Here is an 18,158-nt window from a genome sequence, read left to right on the forward strand (position 1 = left end):
GGAGTGAGCTAACCATTAATCAGGGCAGAGAGCTGGATCTTCACTTGGCTTCCTGGCCCTCTCCAGCACTTCACTACAGAAGCATTCCAAGAATAGAATTTGAAATGAAGAGAAGAACATAAAGCATGTCTACACAAACATCAGAGTCAGTAGAGAAAGTAAGCTGAAGACATGTAGCTGTATTTACTATAGGGAGATAGTTATTCAGTTTAAGCTGGTCTTTAAGCTTACAAACTATATTACTCCAAATTGCACCATACTGTGCAATGTAGCCACATCCATTCAGAAATACAGAGCAAAACTGAAGTGAACTGTTTACATTTGAATTCCTAGCATCATGACTCCATAGGTACTGATTTCATCTTAACAGCAACAAATATTCTTGTTTACCTTCCTGCTTGCAAATCACCTGCTTCAACCTGTTCATTAAAATGTGCAATAATTTTGTGATTTATCACAGGTCTTACTATCCCCAATGGACATTTTGCAAGACTGAGGCACAGATGAGCAGTGATTCACTCTAAGAGTATCTAGCAAAGAGTACAGACACAATATTATTACAAGGATCATGTTTACAGACACCATCTAATTATAAACAATACCAGTACCAGTGTATTCAAATAAATCACCCAAATTAGCTCAACTTTGTACTTGAACTCACTTTTGCAGAAGGAAATAAATAAATATGCCCAGAATCAAAAGCCTGCAAAAAATTATTTCCCAAACTAACATTTAAAACAACTAAATATCAGGGAGCAATCTTGGTTTATGTTGCAATATATAGAATATGTGGTTCTGTGATCCTTCTAACATTTCATGTGTGATTAGATGCCTCCAGAGGAAGAATACACAAGCTGTTTCCACAGAGAAAAGATGAGAACAGTTAAACAACTACACAAGAACATCTCGCAAGCAAACACAGCCACCTCAGGCACACTTGCAACTTCAGAGAGCTCAGTAGCAATTCTCACTTCTGGCAAGTTATTTCATGATTATGTAATACAAACTTTCTCCCTTCAGTAATTTATGCTTTTGTAACCACAAAAAAAATTAAAGAAAACACTTAAATATTGAAACATCTGGGAATAATCTTCTATGCACCTTTCAGATTCCTGTAATGAACTGAACACAAGGACTTTTAATTTTTACTCTATATGTCTTTTTACAGGCTTGTAGATATTACAGGTTTGGGATTTAAACAGAATCTTCACAAAGGGAAAGATGAGAGGTAAACTCTAAGACAACAAAACATAGCTATACAACATTGTGGATACCAAATAAATTCATAACGTTCCAAAGTTCAAAAGTGCTGATGCATTCCAAAACACAACTCTGGCACTTTTAATAATGAAGTTCCTTTCTGTTATACCATCTTTTAGTTAATTATTCATAAGTAAATGATTTGGATTCTTTTATGTCCCATTGCTTAGTTTGGACTAGCACATCCATGTATCTGTATTTTTATTAGGTCACCAGGAGGTATAAGCCTCTAAGACATCTAGGGCTAAAGCCTACAGCAGAGTGGAAACAGAAGAAAAAGGTTTGTAACTGAGCCTGGAGAAGAGCAGAGGGCGGAGAGCATTCAGTTGCACCCTTGGATACAAATGATTGTCCTCTGACTTTCTTTCAATTCCATTGCCCACTCACAGTCAGGAAACCTGATCAAGTTAAACTACTAAAAAAATATTCAAAATCCAATGTGATGATTTGGACACCTTGGCAAATTCTGATTAATATTATTAAGTTGTTAGGAAGTTGTTATTATGCAAACCACTGTGCTATGGTTACTTCTTTGTAGATGTTTACTCATCATTCAGGCATCCCTCCTCATTTTCAGGAATGCCAACATGGACTACAGGCCACACACCACACATTCCATGAGGCTGTGGGGCACGTGAAGCTGTAGGGCAAGATAGGCTGTTCCAAAGGAGTCGTGCCTGATAGTGGCTTTTCATCCTGCCTGCAAAGCAGTGCCGCTGCCCCAAGGTCACAGCGTATATTAGCTCAGAAAAGACCTCAGGAGGTCAGTACTGAGGGGCTGTGGTTAGCTGTGTACAGAGCTAGCTCATCTCAGGCCAAACAATCTCCAATCTTGCAGCTTCTTCTCACAAAGAAACAGCTCCAGCCTCAGCCATCTTGGAGATCCTTCACTGAACTTGCTCTGGTTTGTTGATGCCTTCCCTGTATTGAGGGACTCAAAACTGAATTCAGTATTCTAGATATGACCTAACAAATGCCAAATAAAGGGACATAATTACTTCTCTTGTGCCATATTATTGTTAATACGACTCAGGATGTGCTTGATCTTCTTTGCTGTCAAGGCACAGAGGGCTCATATTCAGCTTTCTGCTTCCCACAGCCCCATTTGCCAGGAGTAAGAGGCCAATGGTCTCATTTATTGAGTGACTATGCTTGAAATGTGGGATCTGTGAGAGACATCAGAGCTACTGCTGAGAGAGTACATCTGGGGGCAAGAAGAAGTAATGTGCTGGCCCTGAGGGTTAAGATCTTGCTCAGTATGTGAGAATAGATAGATATGATTCATTGTTGGCAGGAATGTTAGCGCTCAAAGCAGAGAGAAGTGGAGAGGGATAATGCTGGAAGTCAGCAATACTTTTCAGTCAACAACAGTTATATTAAGGGTGCTCCTAACCTATCCTCGGGAAAAGAGTTTGTGTAATGGAACATGTCCAAACACATTAATGAAGAAAGATGACAGAAAAGGACACAGAAATATGATCAAATACCGAGCAAAGGATAACAGAAGGCAGATACAAGTTTGTATGGGAATTGTTGAGTCATGGCCTGAACCATTGATTGATCACCTGAGGCAAGGACTGAGTCAGCCCTGGGAGCACAGGTGAAGACAATTCACCTGTGTGACAGTGGAGCCTGGCTCTTCCTCTCCTAGACCCCATTTAGGGGCTGAATGCCTCTGGGGAAGGATCTCTTCCTGGAGATCCCTCCTTCTGGAGTTTTCTACTGTGAGCCTAGGACACAGGTGAGCATTTCATTTTGATTGTCTTGATTCCACCATGATAATCTTTCTAACTATAAACCTGTAAAATACCATCCTAACCACACCACTCTTCTAACTGTATGTTTATTAATTGCACACAAGTTTATTGTTGTAAAGTTAGAGGCTGGCCTAGTCCAGCAAAAGCACAAACCCCATTAAAAAGCAAGACTTTTCCCCTCTCAAGGAATGCACAAAAAGAACCTTAACCGTCCATATTCAAACGAGTTCTAACATGACAAGGAAGTCATTAATAAGTGGGTTTTTGTTTATTTGTTTGCTTTTCTTTTGTTTTGCTTACTACATCTCTTTGTGTATATGTACAAACACCTGTGTTGTACAAACAGTAGCCAGAACTCTCACCTAGAGAGAGCTCTGATTGGCTGTGCACCCAAACTTCTGGACAGCCCAAAGAAACTGCTTTAATCCCAGAAGAGTAGGCAGATAAAACTGGGTTGCAGTTTGCATGAAGGATGCTGATCAGGAGTTCTGTACCATGTGTGCTAAGTAAGCAGTCCTGAACAATAATCTTGATGGTTAAAAGAGGGGCAGTATTTCACAGTAAGATGCAAAATTCCAATTCCTCTATGACACGATCCCAACAAAAGAAAGCAGATGATAATAATAACAAAAAACCCAAATCATTTACATCCTACTCACAGATTCACCTTTACAATTCGTTTTCTGCTAAAATATGGATTAAAAAAAAAAAAACTTATGAATACATAAATGTGCATATTCTTGTATATCCCATACATAAGAATGCAGTAAGCATTTCAGAGCACTAACATCTCTTGATAAAGCAGTAGAATAAAAACATTATTTGCACTTTATGAGACCCGAGGCATACAATTTTATCTAGAACATATCCAAAAAGTGATCTAATGGACAGAAAATCTTTGTAAATTTATGAGTGAAATTCAGCACCTGAAAACAGGTACGATTACACCATCGTTGGGAAAAGTCCTGCGGCTGATAATATCAAATGCAACATCTTTATGATGTAATTTCATTATGTTGCTGACTCATTAGCATTAGTATTTGATATGTATCATGATTACAGAGTACTTGATACACTACATTATGATGTCAGCTACCATTACAACGGGATAAGGAATAAGAAATGAGAGGCATACTGTAGTTCATGGCCCATGACCATTCTAGGCATGCACACAGTGAGAGAAAACATAAAGCTAATGGGGGAAAAAAAAAAAAAAAAAAGGTCTATTTGACGTATTATTTATCAGTTTTTAATTACACCCTAGTCTTCCAGTTTAAAAAAAATCACAGAATCCCAGAATGGCTGATGCTGGCAGGGCTCTTCCTGCTCCATCAGGGACACCAGAGCAGGGGCCCAGGCCCACATTCAGGCAGCTGCTGGAGGTCTCCGAGCAGCAGAGCCCACACACAGCCTCTGGGCAGCCTGTGCCAGTGCTCCGTCACCTGCACAGCACAGAAATGCTCCTGGTGCTCTGAGGGAACATCCTGTGTTCCAGGTTGTATCAGTTGCCTATTGTCCTGGCTTTGAGCACTACCAAGAAGACCCTGGCTCTGTCCTCTTTGCAGATTTTTATACATCTTAAGATCCCTCCTTAAGTCTTCCCTTACCCAGGCTGAATGGGTCCAGCTCTCAGCCCCTCCTACTGGGAGAAATGCTTCAGTCCCTTTGTGATCCTACAGTGGGCCCTTTCCAGTATGTCCATGTCTTGTGCTTCTGGTACTGAAAGCAGAATTTCTATTCAGCCAGTGTGAGCAGAACCCATTATTTCTCAATCTCTGAGTTATAGAGGTAGCCTATAAAGGTTTATTAGAAATCCAATCTTGTATTTTTCCACATCAGTCCAATCCTGGATTTAAACAAAGTAACTAGCTGGAAGACACTGAACACACTTTGCTCTTCTGTTGGCAGGAGAGAAACAATCCAACCTTGAAACATGATGATCAGACCTGATACTGTTTCTCCAGCCCACCAAACTGAGGGGAGGTAACCTGAGAGGTCATGCGACCCTGTGCTTTCACCTACTGCAGGATCCCATTTGTTAGACGTTCAGGAAGCAGATCAACTTACCGTGAGGTGATGAGTTCTGCCTTCCAATTGCTTGTGATAAATTACAATGCTGGTGAACTAATATAAAACACACTAGCCAAAACTTGCCCGAGAAAGTTGTAAGCAGCTGGTTTGTAACGCTCTAAGCACTGGATTTTACATCCTTCAGAGGGAAAGGGAACGATTTCTTAAGACTGGTGAAATGGTTACACAATCTCCCCCAGTACCTGCTGTTACAGGGCTTGGCTGCCCTTATCATCACAGCACTGACATAGCTCCCAACTTACACTTGTCTTTGTGCAGCCAAAGCTTGTGTATTGTCTTTCTTTAAGAGGGCATGCACAAAGATTATCTGGCTGGTATTCTTCTAATCTGAGTGTATTATGACTGTTTCTCTCAGCTTGCATTTTCTGAGAGTCTTAAACATTTTAAAGCCATTTTGTGGACTTGTAAATTGTGTGCCAAGTAGGGTGCATTATTCCATCTGATATCCAAGTGGTACCTCAGGGACAGCAGTATATGCAGCCCCTTTGATTATCTATGACACTTCACACGTAACAACTTCTCTTGTTTAAAGCAGCTACAACTCTGATGACACACCAATCCCAGGTATCTATTTTGCAGTCTGTTGTCTTCTATTTCACAGTTGAAATGCTGAATTTCTTTTCCTTACACGTTGTGCCTTACTGACCGAATTGCGTCATATTCATTTCTGGCCATTATATCTCTTTGTCAAGAACGTTTTAAATCATAAGCCTATTCTTCAAAGTTCTTTGGTATCACCTGAAAATTTTACAAGAGTATTCTCTGTTCTGGCATCTAATGAAAATATTGAACAATAATGGAACTGGGACAGAGGTGGTTCTATGGATAGAACTCCATTTGATACAGTTTCCTACTTTGACAGAGAACTTCAGAGAAATACATTTCCATTTTGTGTTGATTTCTTCTTAATTACTTGTACTCAGTGTATTTACAGGAACGTGGGACAGTATCAGAAGTCTCACAGAAATGAAATCTTATCTTCTTGATTTAGCATCCCCTGCTCTTCAGAGTGAGTTCAGCTCTGAAGATATCTCAGAGGACAGAAATGCTGAAGATATATCAAGTGAAAATGTGGCATCTTAGTCCTTAGTTTGTAACTTTATATCTGATTTTTGCATGACATTTTGCCAAGTCTATTCTTTCAATCAAGTTGATGGACTTCGTTCTTAGATCTTATTTATTCTGAAATAGGATGATGTGTGAAAGTTTTTTGTTTGACAAACCTCAGAACACAGGTCCTACAGAGAGACCAACTCAAGGTAAGCTTGCAGGGGAAGTCCTAAGTGATTGAAATAGGCAGTGACAAGAGCTCATTAACATTATTTGACTCTGGCAAGGAGGATAAAGTTAACTAAATTCTGCTATTATTTGTTCTCATTACCTGGCTATCTCAGAATTGCCTGCTTCTAACAGAAATCTAAACAGGAAGAAAAAAAAAAAAAAAAAAAAAAAAAAAAAAAAAAAAAAAAAAAGAAAGAAAGAAGGAAAAAGAAAGGCAGTCATGCAGTGTAATTCCACTGAAAAATGCTGGTAACAGAAATACTAAAGTAGGAACAACATGACCCAAGTCCTAAAACTGTAGTTGGCTGTAGCTATTCCCAATGGTAGGAAGCAGAACCAAGTCCAGGTATGAGCTTATTCTGCTCTACAATTACAGTGAATCTCCTGTGCTTGCAATTGTCTGAAATCAGTACATTCCCATCTGCCCCCCAGGCAGAAACAAGGCAGTTTATACACACAGCAGCAATACCAAGGGTTGCATATCTCATCATCACCCCTCCACCTGTTCACTGCACAGTTGGGACCAGAGCAAAGAAGAACAAGCCTCTAAATGGCTATGTCCCCACTGGCATTCAGAATAGACCAACAGGGGCATATTTATATAGCATATATTTGTACAGTTGACACTGAGGACTAGTGTCCATGTCGTAATGATTTCAGAAGGTTTTACACTGATCTTATTCTAGTCTAACTTCATAGACTGCATGCTAATAACTACATTCATGTGTGCCTAATATACCTAGATTAGAATCATTCCAAAGGAATCATTCTTGCGTGCTTCAAGGTGGCACTGTGACATGAACCAAAGCTTGGTAATGGCAGACCTGCCTAAAAACGCACTCCTGATCTGAGCTATAATGCTAAATACATGTGCACCTGATGATGCTAAAGGGTGCTGAAGTTTCTGCATTCATTAGGTCTGCTGTTCCCTTTGCAAAGAACTGTATGGGTTTTGTTGCCAAAACCCTCCTCCCACTGCGAACAAGAGACAGAAAATGGCTAAGGCATACAATTGGGGCATTCATGGCAAAGAAATGAGTTCAGCTGTGTGAAGATTTTGAAAATTACAAAGTGATTTATTCTTGCTAAGTTTACCTTTATGAAATGGAACTGATTACACACTCTTAAGTTGTGTTATGTTTGACTCTTAGTTGTCAGTGGAGAAATTGTGCAAAGTGTGGATTGCACTGAGCCACTGTGTTAGTGCAAACACAATGCTGCAATGTAGTGTACAGTGGAGATGGATGCCTCTATCTAGCTTCCCAAGCACGCTTCAGGTCTGAAGCAATAGATTGCTTTAGCTCTTATAAATCCTCCCAGAGCTTATCCAGCTCTCCACAGGGCCTGCTCTCATGCCCATGTGCTCTAGAGCTTGGTCCACCAAAAAAGGAATTGGAGGAAACCTGTGTCTGCTGGGCACAGTGAGCTGAGTTTAACACTGGTCCTGTTGACTCAGCAGTAAAGGAAGCAGGGTAGAAAGCTGGAGGTGCAGGCTGAGGCCTTGAGTTCAAGCTGAAAATGGGGGAGGAATGGCAGTCTGAGAGCAATGAGGAGTGGAAGAGTATTATCTCTGGCCTGGGAGGGGCAAGAAGCTGTGGTTGTGGTGACAGCATTGGGCATAGGAGCGAGCAGGGAGGAGGTCGGGCGAGATGGAGGATTCTGATAGGGTCTGCTTGCCTCACCTTGCTTCATTCCCCTTGCACATCTGGAAGCTCAAATATGTTGTGAGCAGCACTGCAGGAATGGGCCACTGCCTGCTCTGCCACCACCTTCTGCAGACTGGAGCAGGGTGGGCAATTACTACAACCTGCAGTGCCCACCTCATCTGGCTGTGCTACTCTGAGTCATTTGTTTCTGCCGTGCCCCTGTCCCAAGTGACCTGGGATAATGAAGAAATTGCTGTTTGGTCTCACTTCTCCAAAACCTGCACTTACCATCATTTTCCAGATCACAGTTTAACAGATACTTCTCAAATGTGCTGGCTGATCCCTATGGTCAAGAAAGTGGTCCAACATATTTTCCAATGCAACCAAGAAACCAAAGTCATTTTAATACACTCAAGTAAAATGTTGCAATATGTGATTCTGCCTTCTGGTAATGATTAATTCTTTAGAAGCACACAGTGGTTACAAGCTTTAAAAAACAAACAAAAAAAAAACAACAAAAAAAACACTTATTTTGGTTCTTTTCTATCTGTGTTTGTCTGCTGCTACTTTTACCCAAATGATAAGGAAGAATGTAACACAAATTCCTTGTGTTTGCCTTACAAACCCCAACTATTATGTCTGTTCCATCTCAAAATAGCTTTTCATTTTTCCTCAGGCAATCTCAGTCAGGAGCTTGGCTCTGCTGCAAAGCATGGGTCTGTGCAGCTCACAGCCAGCAGCAGCCCACAGCACAGCAGACACCCAGCCAGGTTAGCACATTTACCAAGCTGCTCGCTAAACAAGCTGCCAGGAAGTATCCTGGAGCAGATCTTGCAGCCACACTTGCTCCCAAATAACTCCCTCAGCAGTGAGCAGAGCTGGGTGGGAACCCCAGAAAGCAGACAGCCGGACTAGGAAAAAGCAAGAAGGAGAGCGCAAGGTGGAAACAGCTCTGGGAAAGCAGGCCTGAAATAAGAGGTTGGTTGCTGGAAGCTCGCACATCCCCGTGCTGCAGGACGCAACAGGTGAAGGTGTGCTGATGGGGCTGCACGGGGTGTCTTGGGCACCCGCACCTCTGCTGAGGCACCGTGCAGGCAGCAGCCTGGGAACGAAACTCAGTATCTCGTACATCTTCTGCACACAGTAAATCAAGATATTTAGCGACCCACCCATTCATTTAAATTCTGCAGGTCTCTTATTTGCAAACATCAGGTTTGTTTCAACTTCTTTAGGTAAGCTTTTTTTTTCTTTTTTTCTCTAGCTTTCGTATTTCTTTTCAAATCTGAAGCATTCTTCTGAAGGCAGGATGCATGGAACACAACCAGCCCCATAAAGATGCACACAGAGACCATACCTCACCCATGTTTTACCAGAGGGGCAGGCTAGGTCATCTCCAGAGGTCCCTTCCACTCCCTACGTTCCGTGACTCGTGATTATTTAAAACGCAGACGGCTTTCCGAGAGGCAGCTACCCGCTGCAAACACCGCTACCAGGTTTCCACCAGGACCTGACGCTTCGCAACACCCGCTCACCTCCCCGGAGCCTTGTGCAGGCAGCGGGGCTCCGTTCCGCGCCGCCCCAGCCCGTGCCGGAGCCCCGGGACACCCGCGGGGGCCGGAGCCCACCCGGCGCGGAATCCCGCGGGGCTACGAGCCGTTACCTTGTAGTGGCGGAAGCCGTCCAGCTGCCGGCCGCTCACATACCGCCACCGCCACATCGTGCCGCGTCGGGCGGGGAAAGCAGCGGCGGAGCTGGAGGGGCCGGGAGGGCCGGGGGCGGGCGCAGGGCGGGTCTGGAGGGCGGCACCCACCCGCGCCCGTCAGGCCGAGGCCGGCTCGACGCCGCCCGGCTCTGCCCCGTGCTCCCGCCTTTGTGGCGGGGCTCCCCGTGTCGGGGGTGTCCCCGGGCTCCGTGCCGGCGAGCTGCCGGTGGCTGGAGACGCCTCCAGTCTGCCGCCTTCGGGCCCTGAATGTATATTTCTGGTTAACTGTTATTCTGCCTTCCGTATTGCAGATAGCGCGGAGCCACTGTTGGGCTGCAGATGCTCGTGAGTGCGCGGTTTTCACCTCGTTTTACCTTCGCTGCACGCTGTTCGGTGGGGAGTTGAAGTTGTGCACGTCAGGGCGTGAGATCCTATTAACCAACGGGAATCTATCCAGCAACGAAATCAATTAAAACCCATTACTCAGCCCTGCGAGCTCTTCCAGGCATTGTGAGAGCCAGTGTTATTTTACAAGCTGTGCAGGTTCGATAGGAATTTATATACAAGTTAAAATCACTAAGTGCAAGCTGTATATGATGGCTCTTGTTCTCTATGATTAATTACATATTAATCACTTAAGACACACACCCACATTCTGCTTCCAATAGCAACATCTGAACATCAGGCCTTGAAAACTGCCAGTGCATAAGTACTGAGCTTCACGTTACTGAGTTAACGCTTCATGCCAGTCTGGAAAGGTAAAGTATTTGGATCCGACAATTTAAATTAATGTGCACTCATACACTGGATTTTGATTTGGGGTTCCCTTCACCTCCCATTGTTACTACCATGTTTTTAAGCTGTATTATGCTATCAAGATTATCTACAAGGGTGTCTGAGGAAAGGCTCGTGACTACTCCTGTAGTTAGCAGAGGGTTTATTTACACAACTAGTTTACTAAAAGTGACTTGACCATTTTCTAGTTATCGCTTTCATTCCTTAACTCAGACACTCACAAACCTCAAACACAAAAGCAGAAATGCACCTGAACAAATATGAGATATGTGATAGATACGTAGAATCACAAGGTTGCAAAGGACCTACAAGATCATCTAGTCCAGCCTTCTCCTATCACCATTACTATACAATAAGCTACTAAACCATACCTTGTAGCTCCTCATGCAGATGCCTCTTGAACGCTGCCAGGGACGGTGACTCCACCACCTCCCTGGACCACTGTTTGAGAGAAGAAGTTTTTCCTTATATCAAATCTAAACCTCCTCTGGTACAACTTGTGCCCATTTTCTTGGGTTCTCTTTGTTGTCTGGGAGAAGACCAAAGCTCTCCTCATCTCAGCCTCCCTTCAGGAAGTTGTAGGGCATGATGACGTCTCCCCTGAGTCTCCCTTTCTCCAGACTAAACAATCTCAGCTCCCTCAGCCACTCAGGTGGTAGAAAAGGCACTTGCTTTATTGAAAGGTAACAAAATATTTTTCCTCTCCACAGGCTTCAAAGTTTATCTTAAAAAGAATTGCTGCCAGGAAGATATTGATATAGAAGGTAGATACACATTGATAGATATAGAGCACAAATTTTATTTCCTTCACTCAAAACTCTCTTGCTGATGAACACATAAAATAATTTAAAAACAAAACAAAACTCTAGCAAATGCTCCATTATCCAGAAAATGCAAGATTGCGTATGTGTAAGAATGCAATTTTATGGATTTGTACCTCAGCATGTTCTGTGTCTGCTAATCATCCCATTTGACTTTATTTGAAGCAGTCAGCTTTGGGTAGGAGAGGCTAAAAGAGCTGGGCCTGTTCAGCCTGGAGGAGGTTCCAGGGGATCTCAGTACATAGAAGTCTGAAGGGAGGGTGCAAAGAGTACAGAGCCAGGCTTTTTTCTGTGGTGCCCAGTGCCAGGATAAGAGGCAACTGACACAAACTGGAACACAGGATGTTCCGTCAGAGCGCCAGAAGCACTTCTGTGCTGTGCACATGACAGAGCGCTGGCACAGGCTGCCCAGAGGCAGGTCTGCTGTGTGGGGTCTGCTACTCAGAGACCTCCAGCAGCTGCCTGGACATGGGCTTGGGCCCCTGCTCTGGTGTCCCTGCAGAAGCAGGGCTTGAGTCCAACAGAGCCAGAAGGCACTGCCAGCCTCAGCCAGTCTGGGGTGCTATGGTATGTTCAGAGGTTTATCTCACAACTTATGTATTTATTTATTTATTTTCTCCCAGATGCTTTTGATGCTGTTTCAGACAGATGTTTCAGTTATGGTTCAACCTACCTATTCTTCACACAGGAATGTTGGAAAAGCAATGAAAGCAGCCTTAGCGCTATAGCACATTCCCTTGTATATGTTCTGGAAAATTACTGAGTTGTAGCCTGAGGAAAATAGAGCTCTAGCTGGCTCCAGTAAGTGGGTATTATGACCTGAAAGAACTTCCATTTCATGAATTTGAGTGTGGATGAAATAAACATTAAAGCAAATGCACAAATCAGAGCACAGTTAACTTTCAGTAAAGGAAAGGTTTAAGTTTTATAAAATCTCTGGCTTGAATGTTCATGGTAGTTCAGACTTTAGTACTAAAGAAATTACCCATACAGAGCTTTCTGCAGCTCAGAGGGAAATAATTTGAGGCCAGATCTGACTCCAGTGAAATTAGTAGGGGAATTCCCAAGACTTCAGTGCTGCTTGCTGATGATGTGTAGCACTGAAAGAAAAGCAGCGATTTATTATTTTGAAAGATCAGACACTTTGTGCCACTGGTGCATGGAAGACAATATTAGAAAGGAGCACTATACCACAGATACAAGTGTTATGAAAGAAAAAAGGGATATCACTGCATATCACACTGGGCAGTGGTACCATTTAATTTGCAGCAGAACTGAAGCCATAGCTTTGGGACTAAGAAGTTTGAAGTTTTACATGTTGTTTCTTAGGAAACATTAGAAAGCTGGAAATCATAAAAACTTAACACAGTCTACAGGAGAAAATGTGTTGGATCTACACTGACTTGTCTTTGATCTAGGCTAGGCTTTGGGATCACCTATTACCTGTTAGAAGCTGATCCTGAAACATGGGCTCTAAAATACTTAGAGCTATCTCCATATCTCATTCCAATTAAGTGGCTGGGATGTTTGTGACTTTCAAAACTTTGCTAAGGAAATGACTTTAACCAAACATCTTCCTCTGTGTTCGAATTTGACATTGTCCTTGAAGGTTTTATACACTGGAAAGCTTTTAGAGTTGTAACTTAATGCTCCATCGGAGGAAATGAATCCATAAACTCATATTAGAATGAAGAACAGGCACATTCCTTCAATAGAAACAAGTTCTTCGAGGTTCAGTAATCCAAGCCTCCTTATCTGTTGATTAATTTGTCTAAAATACATTTTGTTTCTTTGAGAGAGAAGTTCTTTCTGTATGGATTTAAAAATGTCCATGCAAGCAACAGCAGAAAAATAAATGCCCTTTTTTGTTTTTAATTTTTTTTCAGATTTTACTGAAGAAATTGTTTTATTGATTACACGAAATTTCTGTTCTTTTTAAATAAATATTTAATGCACTGGAATACAAAAAGTTCTATTTCTTAATGTTTCCTAAGCAGTGGCATCATGATCTTGAGCACAGTCAATTGGTACATCAGATCAAAGTATGGAATTAAACTATTGTTCATGCCTGCAAGATGTGATGACAGGTATAACCCACAGAAACTTTTAACGGACTGGAAGAACAATGTACAAGTATTACAAAGCTTCTTTAGGCCTTTGTGAAAAAGCTAGCTATCCAGTATTCTTTTTTCACAAAAAATTATTTTTAAAACAATCACAGCTCTATTTTAATTCATACTATATAGGGTTGTTTTCTGGCTTCTTTCCTCTATTTCCATGTCATTTTAGTATTACTTTATGAAGAACATCAAAGCAAATAAATAAATCTGTTTATTAGGTCACTTTCTTGTGATTCCATAGAAGGAAAATCCTGCTAGATACAAGTATCTTGTGATCCCTAAAAGGAGACTACAGAAAAAAATAACACAGATTCATTTATCTGGCTAAACCTTTGTGGTTTGAGTATTTCTGTTATTTAGCTCTAACATAACCTATCTAACTGAATAGCACAGTAATACCTCTTGAAATATCAAAGAAAACCACCTTGACGATGCATAATTGAACTAATTTGTCAATCTGGTAACTGGAAAAGAAGTACTGCAAGCTTTTGGAAGGATGTGAACATACAGCTTTTAACTCTGTTTTGAACATAACAATCAAAGGCAGCATGAGTTGTAAATGATGATTCTGGCTGTTCTCTCTCTCTGCAAAATGCACTTTAATTAGTGTCAGTTTCACCAAGGGAATGTGAGATAGGTATTGGCCCGGGGTGCCTTGGAAAAAATACAAACTGTACAGTATAGCTGCAGATACATGCAATTATGATTTAATAACAAAAATTAGTCATACAGTGCCTTCTAACAAAACATATATATTTACAAATTCTAGTTATGCTGAGATATAAAGCATAATTCTTTTTTTTCTCTTTCTTTTACAAAGATTGTTTATTATTCTATCCTTACACCACCATTGACAGTCTGACCTTCTCAAGACAACACAAAAGCATTTAAAAATAACTCGGATGCCCTTTTTCTGCCAGTGCTTCCTCCTGAATCAGAAAAACATTGTCAAAGGCTGTCAGCCTTCTCTGCCCTTCAGTTGGCTGCAGTGACTTTTTGCAGCAAGACAAGCTCCATTCAAAGGCCCTACATTTTGGCACTGTTTATATTTTCTTGCCTGTAAATGCATGCCGGTGTTTGTTTAGAGTTAAACATATTAAGCTCGTGGCTTAACAGCAAGCGAATTTCACATAAAGCATTTTGTCTTGTGTTTGCATTTTGCTTTGTTAGGTACGAGCTGTTTATTTCCTTGAGCTGTTAACACAGCACCCATCATCCCTGTCAGATCTGAGCGACGCAGACTCCACCCAAAGGATTCCTCCTGCCCCAACAGCCGAAACACGGCTCTCCTCTCACTGCTCGGGATCACCACTCCACATGGCGAAGCGCCCCCGGAAGCCCGACGGCACCACAAAACCCGCCAAGCCTGGGCGCTAACACGCGCATGCGCGATGCTCTCCTCCGTGACGTCACCGGCCCGCCCAATGAAGAGCGGCGGCTCTGTTGGCGCCAAAGCTAGAAAGGGAGGCGGTGCGGCCGGGCTGGGGGTTCCTCTGTCGCCACGCCCCTAGGGCTCCCCTGCCACGTGACCGGGGTTCGGGCCGCCCTGCCGGGGGCGATGCCCAGTCGGAAGGTACCTGCGTGCGCGCCGAGGGGATCCGTGCGGGAGGGGGTGCGTGAGGCGGGTTAATAGCCGCGCTCCCCTCAGGGCGAGCTCCGGCCCCGCTGCCCGCCCTTGCCGCTGGGAGCTCGGGCCTTGAGGCTCCCCGGAAGGGGTCGACTACGGCCCGCTCCGACGCGTCCTGGACGCTGTGCCCTCCTCGCGTCGTGCCTTGGGGGTTTGCCGCGGTACGGCGGAGCCCCGCGGACGGGGCTCGGCGGCGTCGGTGGCAGCCGTGGAAAGTAAACCCCGGGGCTTTGGTCGGGACGGGCGGGTTCCCTGACGCTCTCTCGGTGGCTCGGTCTCTCGGGGCGCGGGCAGGAAGAGAGCCAAGAGGAGGCGCGCGCCGTTCGGGGTGCTGCTGCTCTGTGCCCCCGGCCCCGTGCTGCCGCCTGGCGCCTGTGCGGGCAGCCATGGCATGGCTTAGGGTGGGACGGGCCTTAAACAGCTCCGAGCTCCAATCCCCTGCCGTCCCCAGCCGCCGGCTCGGGCTGCACGGGGCCCCCGACCGGGCTGCTTTTAAACACCTGCAGGGAAGGGACACCTACAGGTACTCTGGGCAGCCTTGTACAGACCTCCAGTGTCAGGTGTAGGTGCTAAAAAAAAAATAAAAATAAATCGTTTCTCTTTTTGGCACATGGGTGGAAATGGTATGAGTATTTCACCCCAGTTTTTTAAGTACAGCTAAGTTTAAAGTCATTTTTATTGAAAAATGTCATCAGGCTTAAGGTAACGTACTCTACTTCTTCTAAAGGTTCTATAAGTTATTGACTGTTGGAAAATACAGGTGAGCAACTAAGGCTGAACTAGATTGCTTTGACGTTTGATTACAGCTTTTTGGTAATAATTTGTAGAGGCTGTTTCTAGTTACTGTATCAATGACAGCTGTACTGGTCAGGTGAGAAGACAGCAGTCCTCTGCATTTGCTGACTATTCAATTAATTAAGCCACTTCAAGAAATAAACTGACCTGATATTAACTAATGTGTGGTGTTATGATTGTGTCTGAAATGTTTTGGATAACCTAATCATGAGAAAGCTTTTCTATATACTTCTGTTATCATCAGTTTGATTGGTAAAGTGCAGATTTGTGTCTAACTACGACTTGGCACAAGCTATGTGCAAGAAGTGTATTTCAGTAGTATCCTTATTCCGGGAGGGTTTTCTCCCTCAGTGTTATCACAGTAACTTGTACTGATGCTTACGTAAGCATGTATAGGTTTAAAAAAACGCTCAGCTTTCAAATGGTAATATTACATAGTTGTGTGTGTATATCCACGTGTATCAGTTAATGAGAAAATAGGCTTTTGTTAACAGACGTAAAAATCAGAAACATAAGAGTTTTAAAATATAAAAATACCCGTCCCTTACATCAGCATCAGTAGGAGAAGTATTTTGTAAAATATTTATTTTATTTATTTATTTTTTTTAAGTGCATGCTAACAGCTGGAAGGAGGAATGCCAGGTCACTGTGACCGTAGTAATGCAGCTCAGCATTTTTTGCAAATTATTACAACTTGGTGAGAACACTTCTTAGTGAAGATTCTGGGTATTCTTGCCAGTTGACTTTGGAAAGGATGTATGCTGGTTTTCATTAAGGAAAAAAAAAATATCTTGAGTTGAAATAATACAGCCTGATTTTAAATCCTTGCTTGAAGGTTTAAAATGCAAGGATATTTTAATATTTCAAACAAATGAAAACCTCAATTTCCATCCAGGCACTGAAAATGGAAACTCTATGTTCAGGAGCTCAGTGGCATGAATGCTGAGTTCTGCTGAGAATGAGATTTCTGTTGTCAAATTCAGTTTTATGCAGTCTTAAAATTGGGCTTTTAAAGCCTGGAACTCCTTTGTTCTAATTTAAGAGTGTTTTCATGCGAAGACTGTAAAGATGAAGGTGAAAGATGAGAATGGTTGTTGGTCAGTGTTTGATATCATTCTGTGTTCTTCTGTGATGTATTCAGAAGCTATTTTTAATGGGGGAAAAAAGTCTTTGAGATCAAGAACTTCAGCATCTTGCCTGCTCTGTGCTAGAGAAGAATACAACAAGTGTATTGAAATAATTTCTGTTCTTAAGTGGTGCAACTAACCGATCTGCAGGTCAGTAGCAGGAGTCATACAGCAAAACCTTTTCTTTTTTGTCCTTCAGCTTGTGTTGTTCTTGTGTTAGAGAAAGCGATGTATCAAAGAGATGTTGCTGGCATATGCATTAGATACGGTACTGGGTCATGCTTTTGTGGGGGTTTGTTTTGTGGTTTTTGGCACAGGCTCAAGGAAGTGAGATTGTGTGGTGTGTAAATGGTTGTGTGCAGTTAGTAGACATTGAACATATGTCCCAGTGACTGCATTTAGGGTGCCTCTGCTTACCAAATATTTGCAGAAGTAATGATATATGAATTGGTTGAGTGGAGATGTTCTGGATAGGACCATCTAGTTAAAAATCAAAACCAACCCTCCAGCCTTATACGTTTAGCAGTCTGGTGTCCAATCATTATGTATTTGAGATGTCTCTGTCTCACTTTTCCTCACTGCACACCCCTACCCATGGAGGCTGAGTTGCCCTTTATTTTGCTGAAAGTTACTGCAGGGGTAATGAGGGAAGGATTGTTTTCTGTGCCTTTGGCATGGAGGGGTTGATCCTAATCCAGTGACACATGCAGCACTGTTATTTTGTTGTTGTTGTTGCTTAAAAGGAATTGCTCCAGAGAAAAAGTACAGTGCTTTCATGAACAGAGGTCAGCAGACAATTTCTGCATAAGGTAGCCATGCTAGTCTGAATTTAAACTCAAAATTAGAGGGCGTATTTTGTCTCCAGACACTGTGCCCAAATCTACGAGATTATTCTGTGGCCCTTCATTCTGAGTACGTTTTTATTTTTGAGATGCACTGGATCCATGTGGTCTAGCTCCTTTGAACTTCACTAATACCAGTACCTTGGGTTTGGATACTTCATGTGCAACACTAGTAATTACCTAATATATATTTGTGTCCCACTTTTATGCCAGAGGAAAAAGATAGATTAACTTTGTGACTTGAGGTGGAAGGAACTCACTGTTCTTTAGGAACAGCATGTCCTTTGGACTAGC

General features: G+C 42.8%; 2 protein-coding genes across 4 annotated transcripts in view; one reads left to right on the forward strand and one right to left on the reverse strand.

Moving 5' to 3' along the window:
* The window catches only part of LOC122179260 (ethanolaminephosphotransferase 1-like), a 48,203-nt gene extending 38,441 nt beyond the window's left edge, over positions 1 to 9,762 (reverse strand). The window contains exon 1 of the mRNA XM_042870023.1: positions 9,696 to 9,762. Coding sequence (XP_042725957.1) covers positions 9,696 to 9,752 — 57 coding nt within the window. The 5' untranslated portion in view covers positions 9,753 to 9,762. The remainder of the gene's footprint in view (positions 1 to 9,695) is intronic.
* A 5,184-nt stretch (positions 9,763 to 14,946) lies between these two features.
* The window catches only part of SPIDR (scaffold protein involved in DNA repair), a 198,927-nt gene continuing 195,715 nt past the window's right edge, over positions 14,947 to 18,158 (forward strand). For all 3 annotated transcript variants that reach the window (XM_042869748.1, XM_042869749.1, XM_042869750.1), the window contains exon 1: positions 14,947 to 15,046. In XM_042869748.1, the coding sequence (XP_042725682.1) occupies positions 15,032 to 15,046 (15 nt within the window). In that variant the 5' untranslated portion in view covers positions 14,947 to 15,031. The remainder of the gene's footprint in view (positions 15,047 to 18,158) is intronic.

The sequence above is a fragment of the Lagopus leucura genome, unplaced genomic scaffold (genome assembly GCF_019238085.1).
Source record: "Lagopus leucura isolate 7727_CA_CO unplaced genomic scaffold, USGS_WTPT01 Super-Scaffold_100002, whole genome shotgun sequence".
Classification (NCBI taxonomy): domain Eukaryota; kingdom Metazoa; phylum Chordata; class Aves; order Galliformes; family Phasianidae; genus Lagopus; species Lagopus leucura.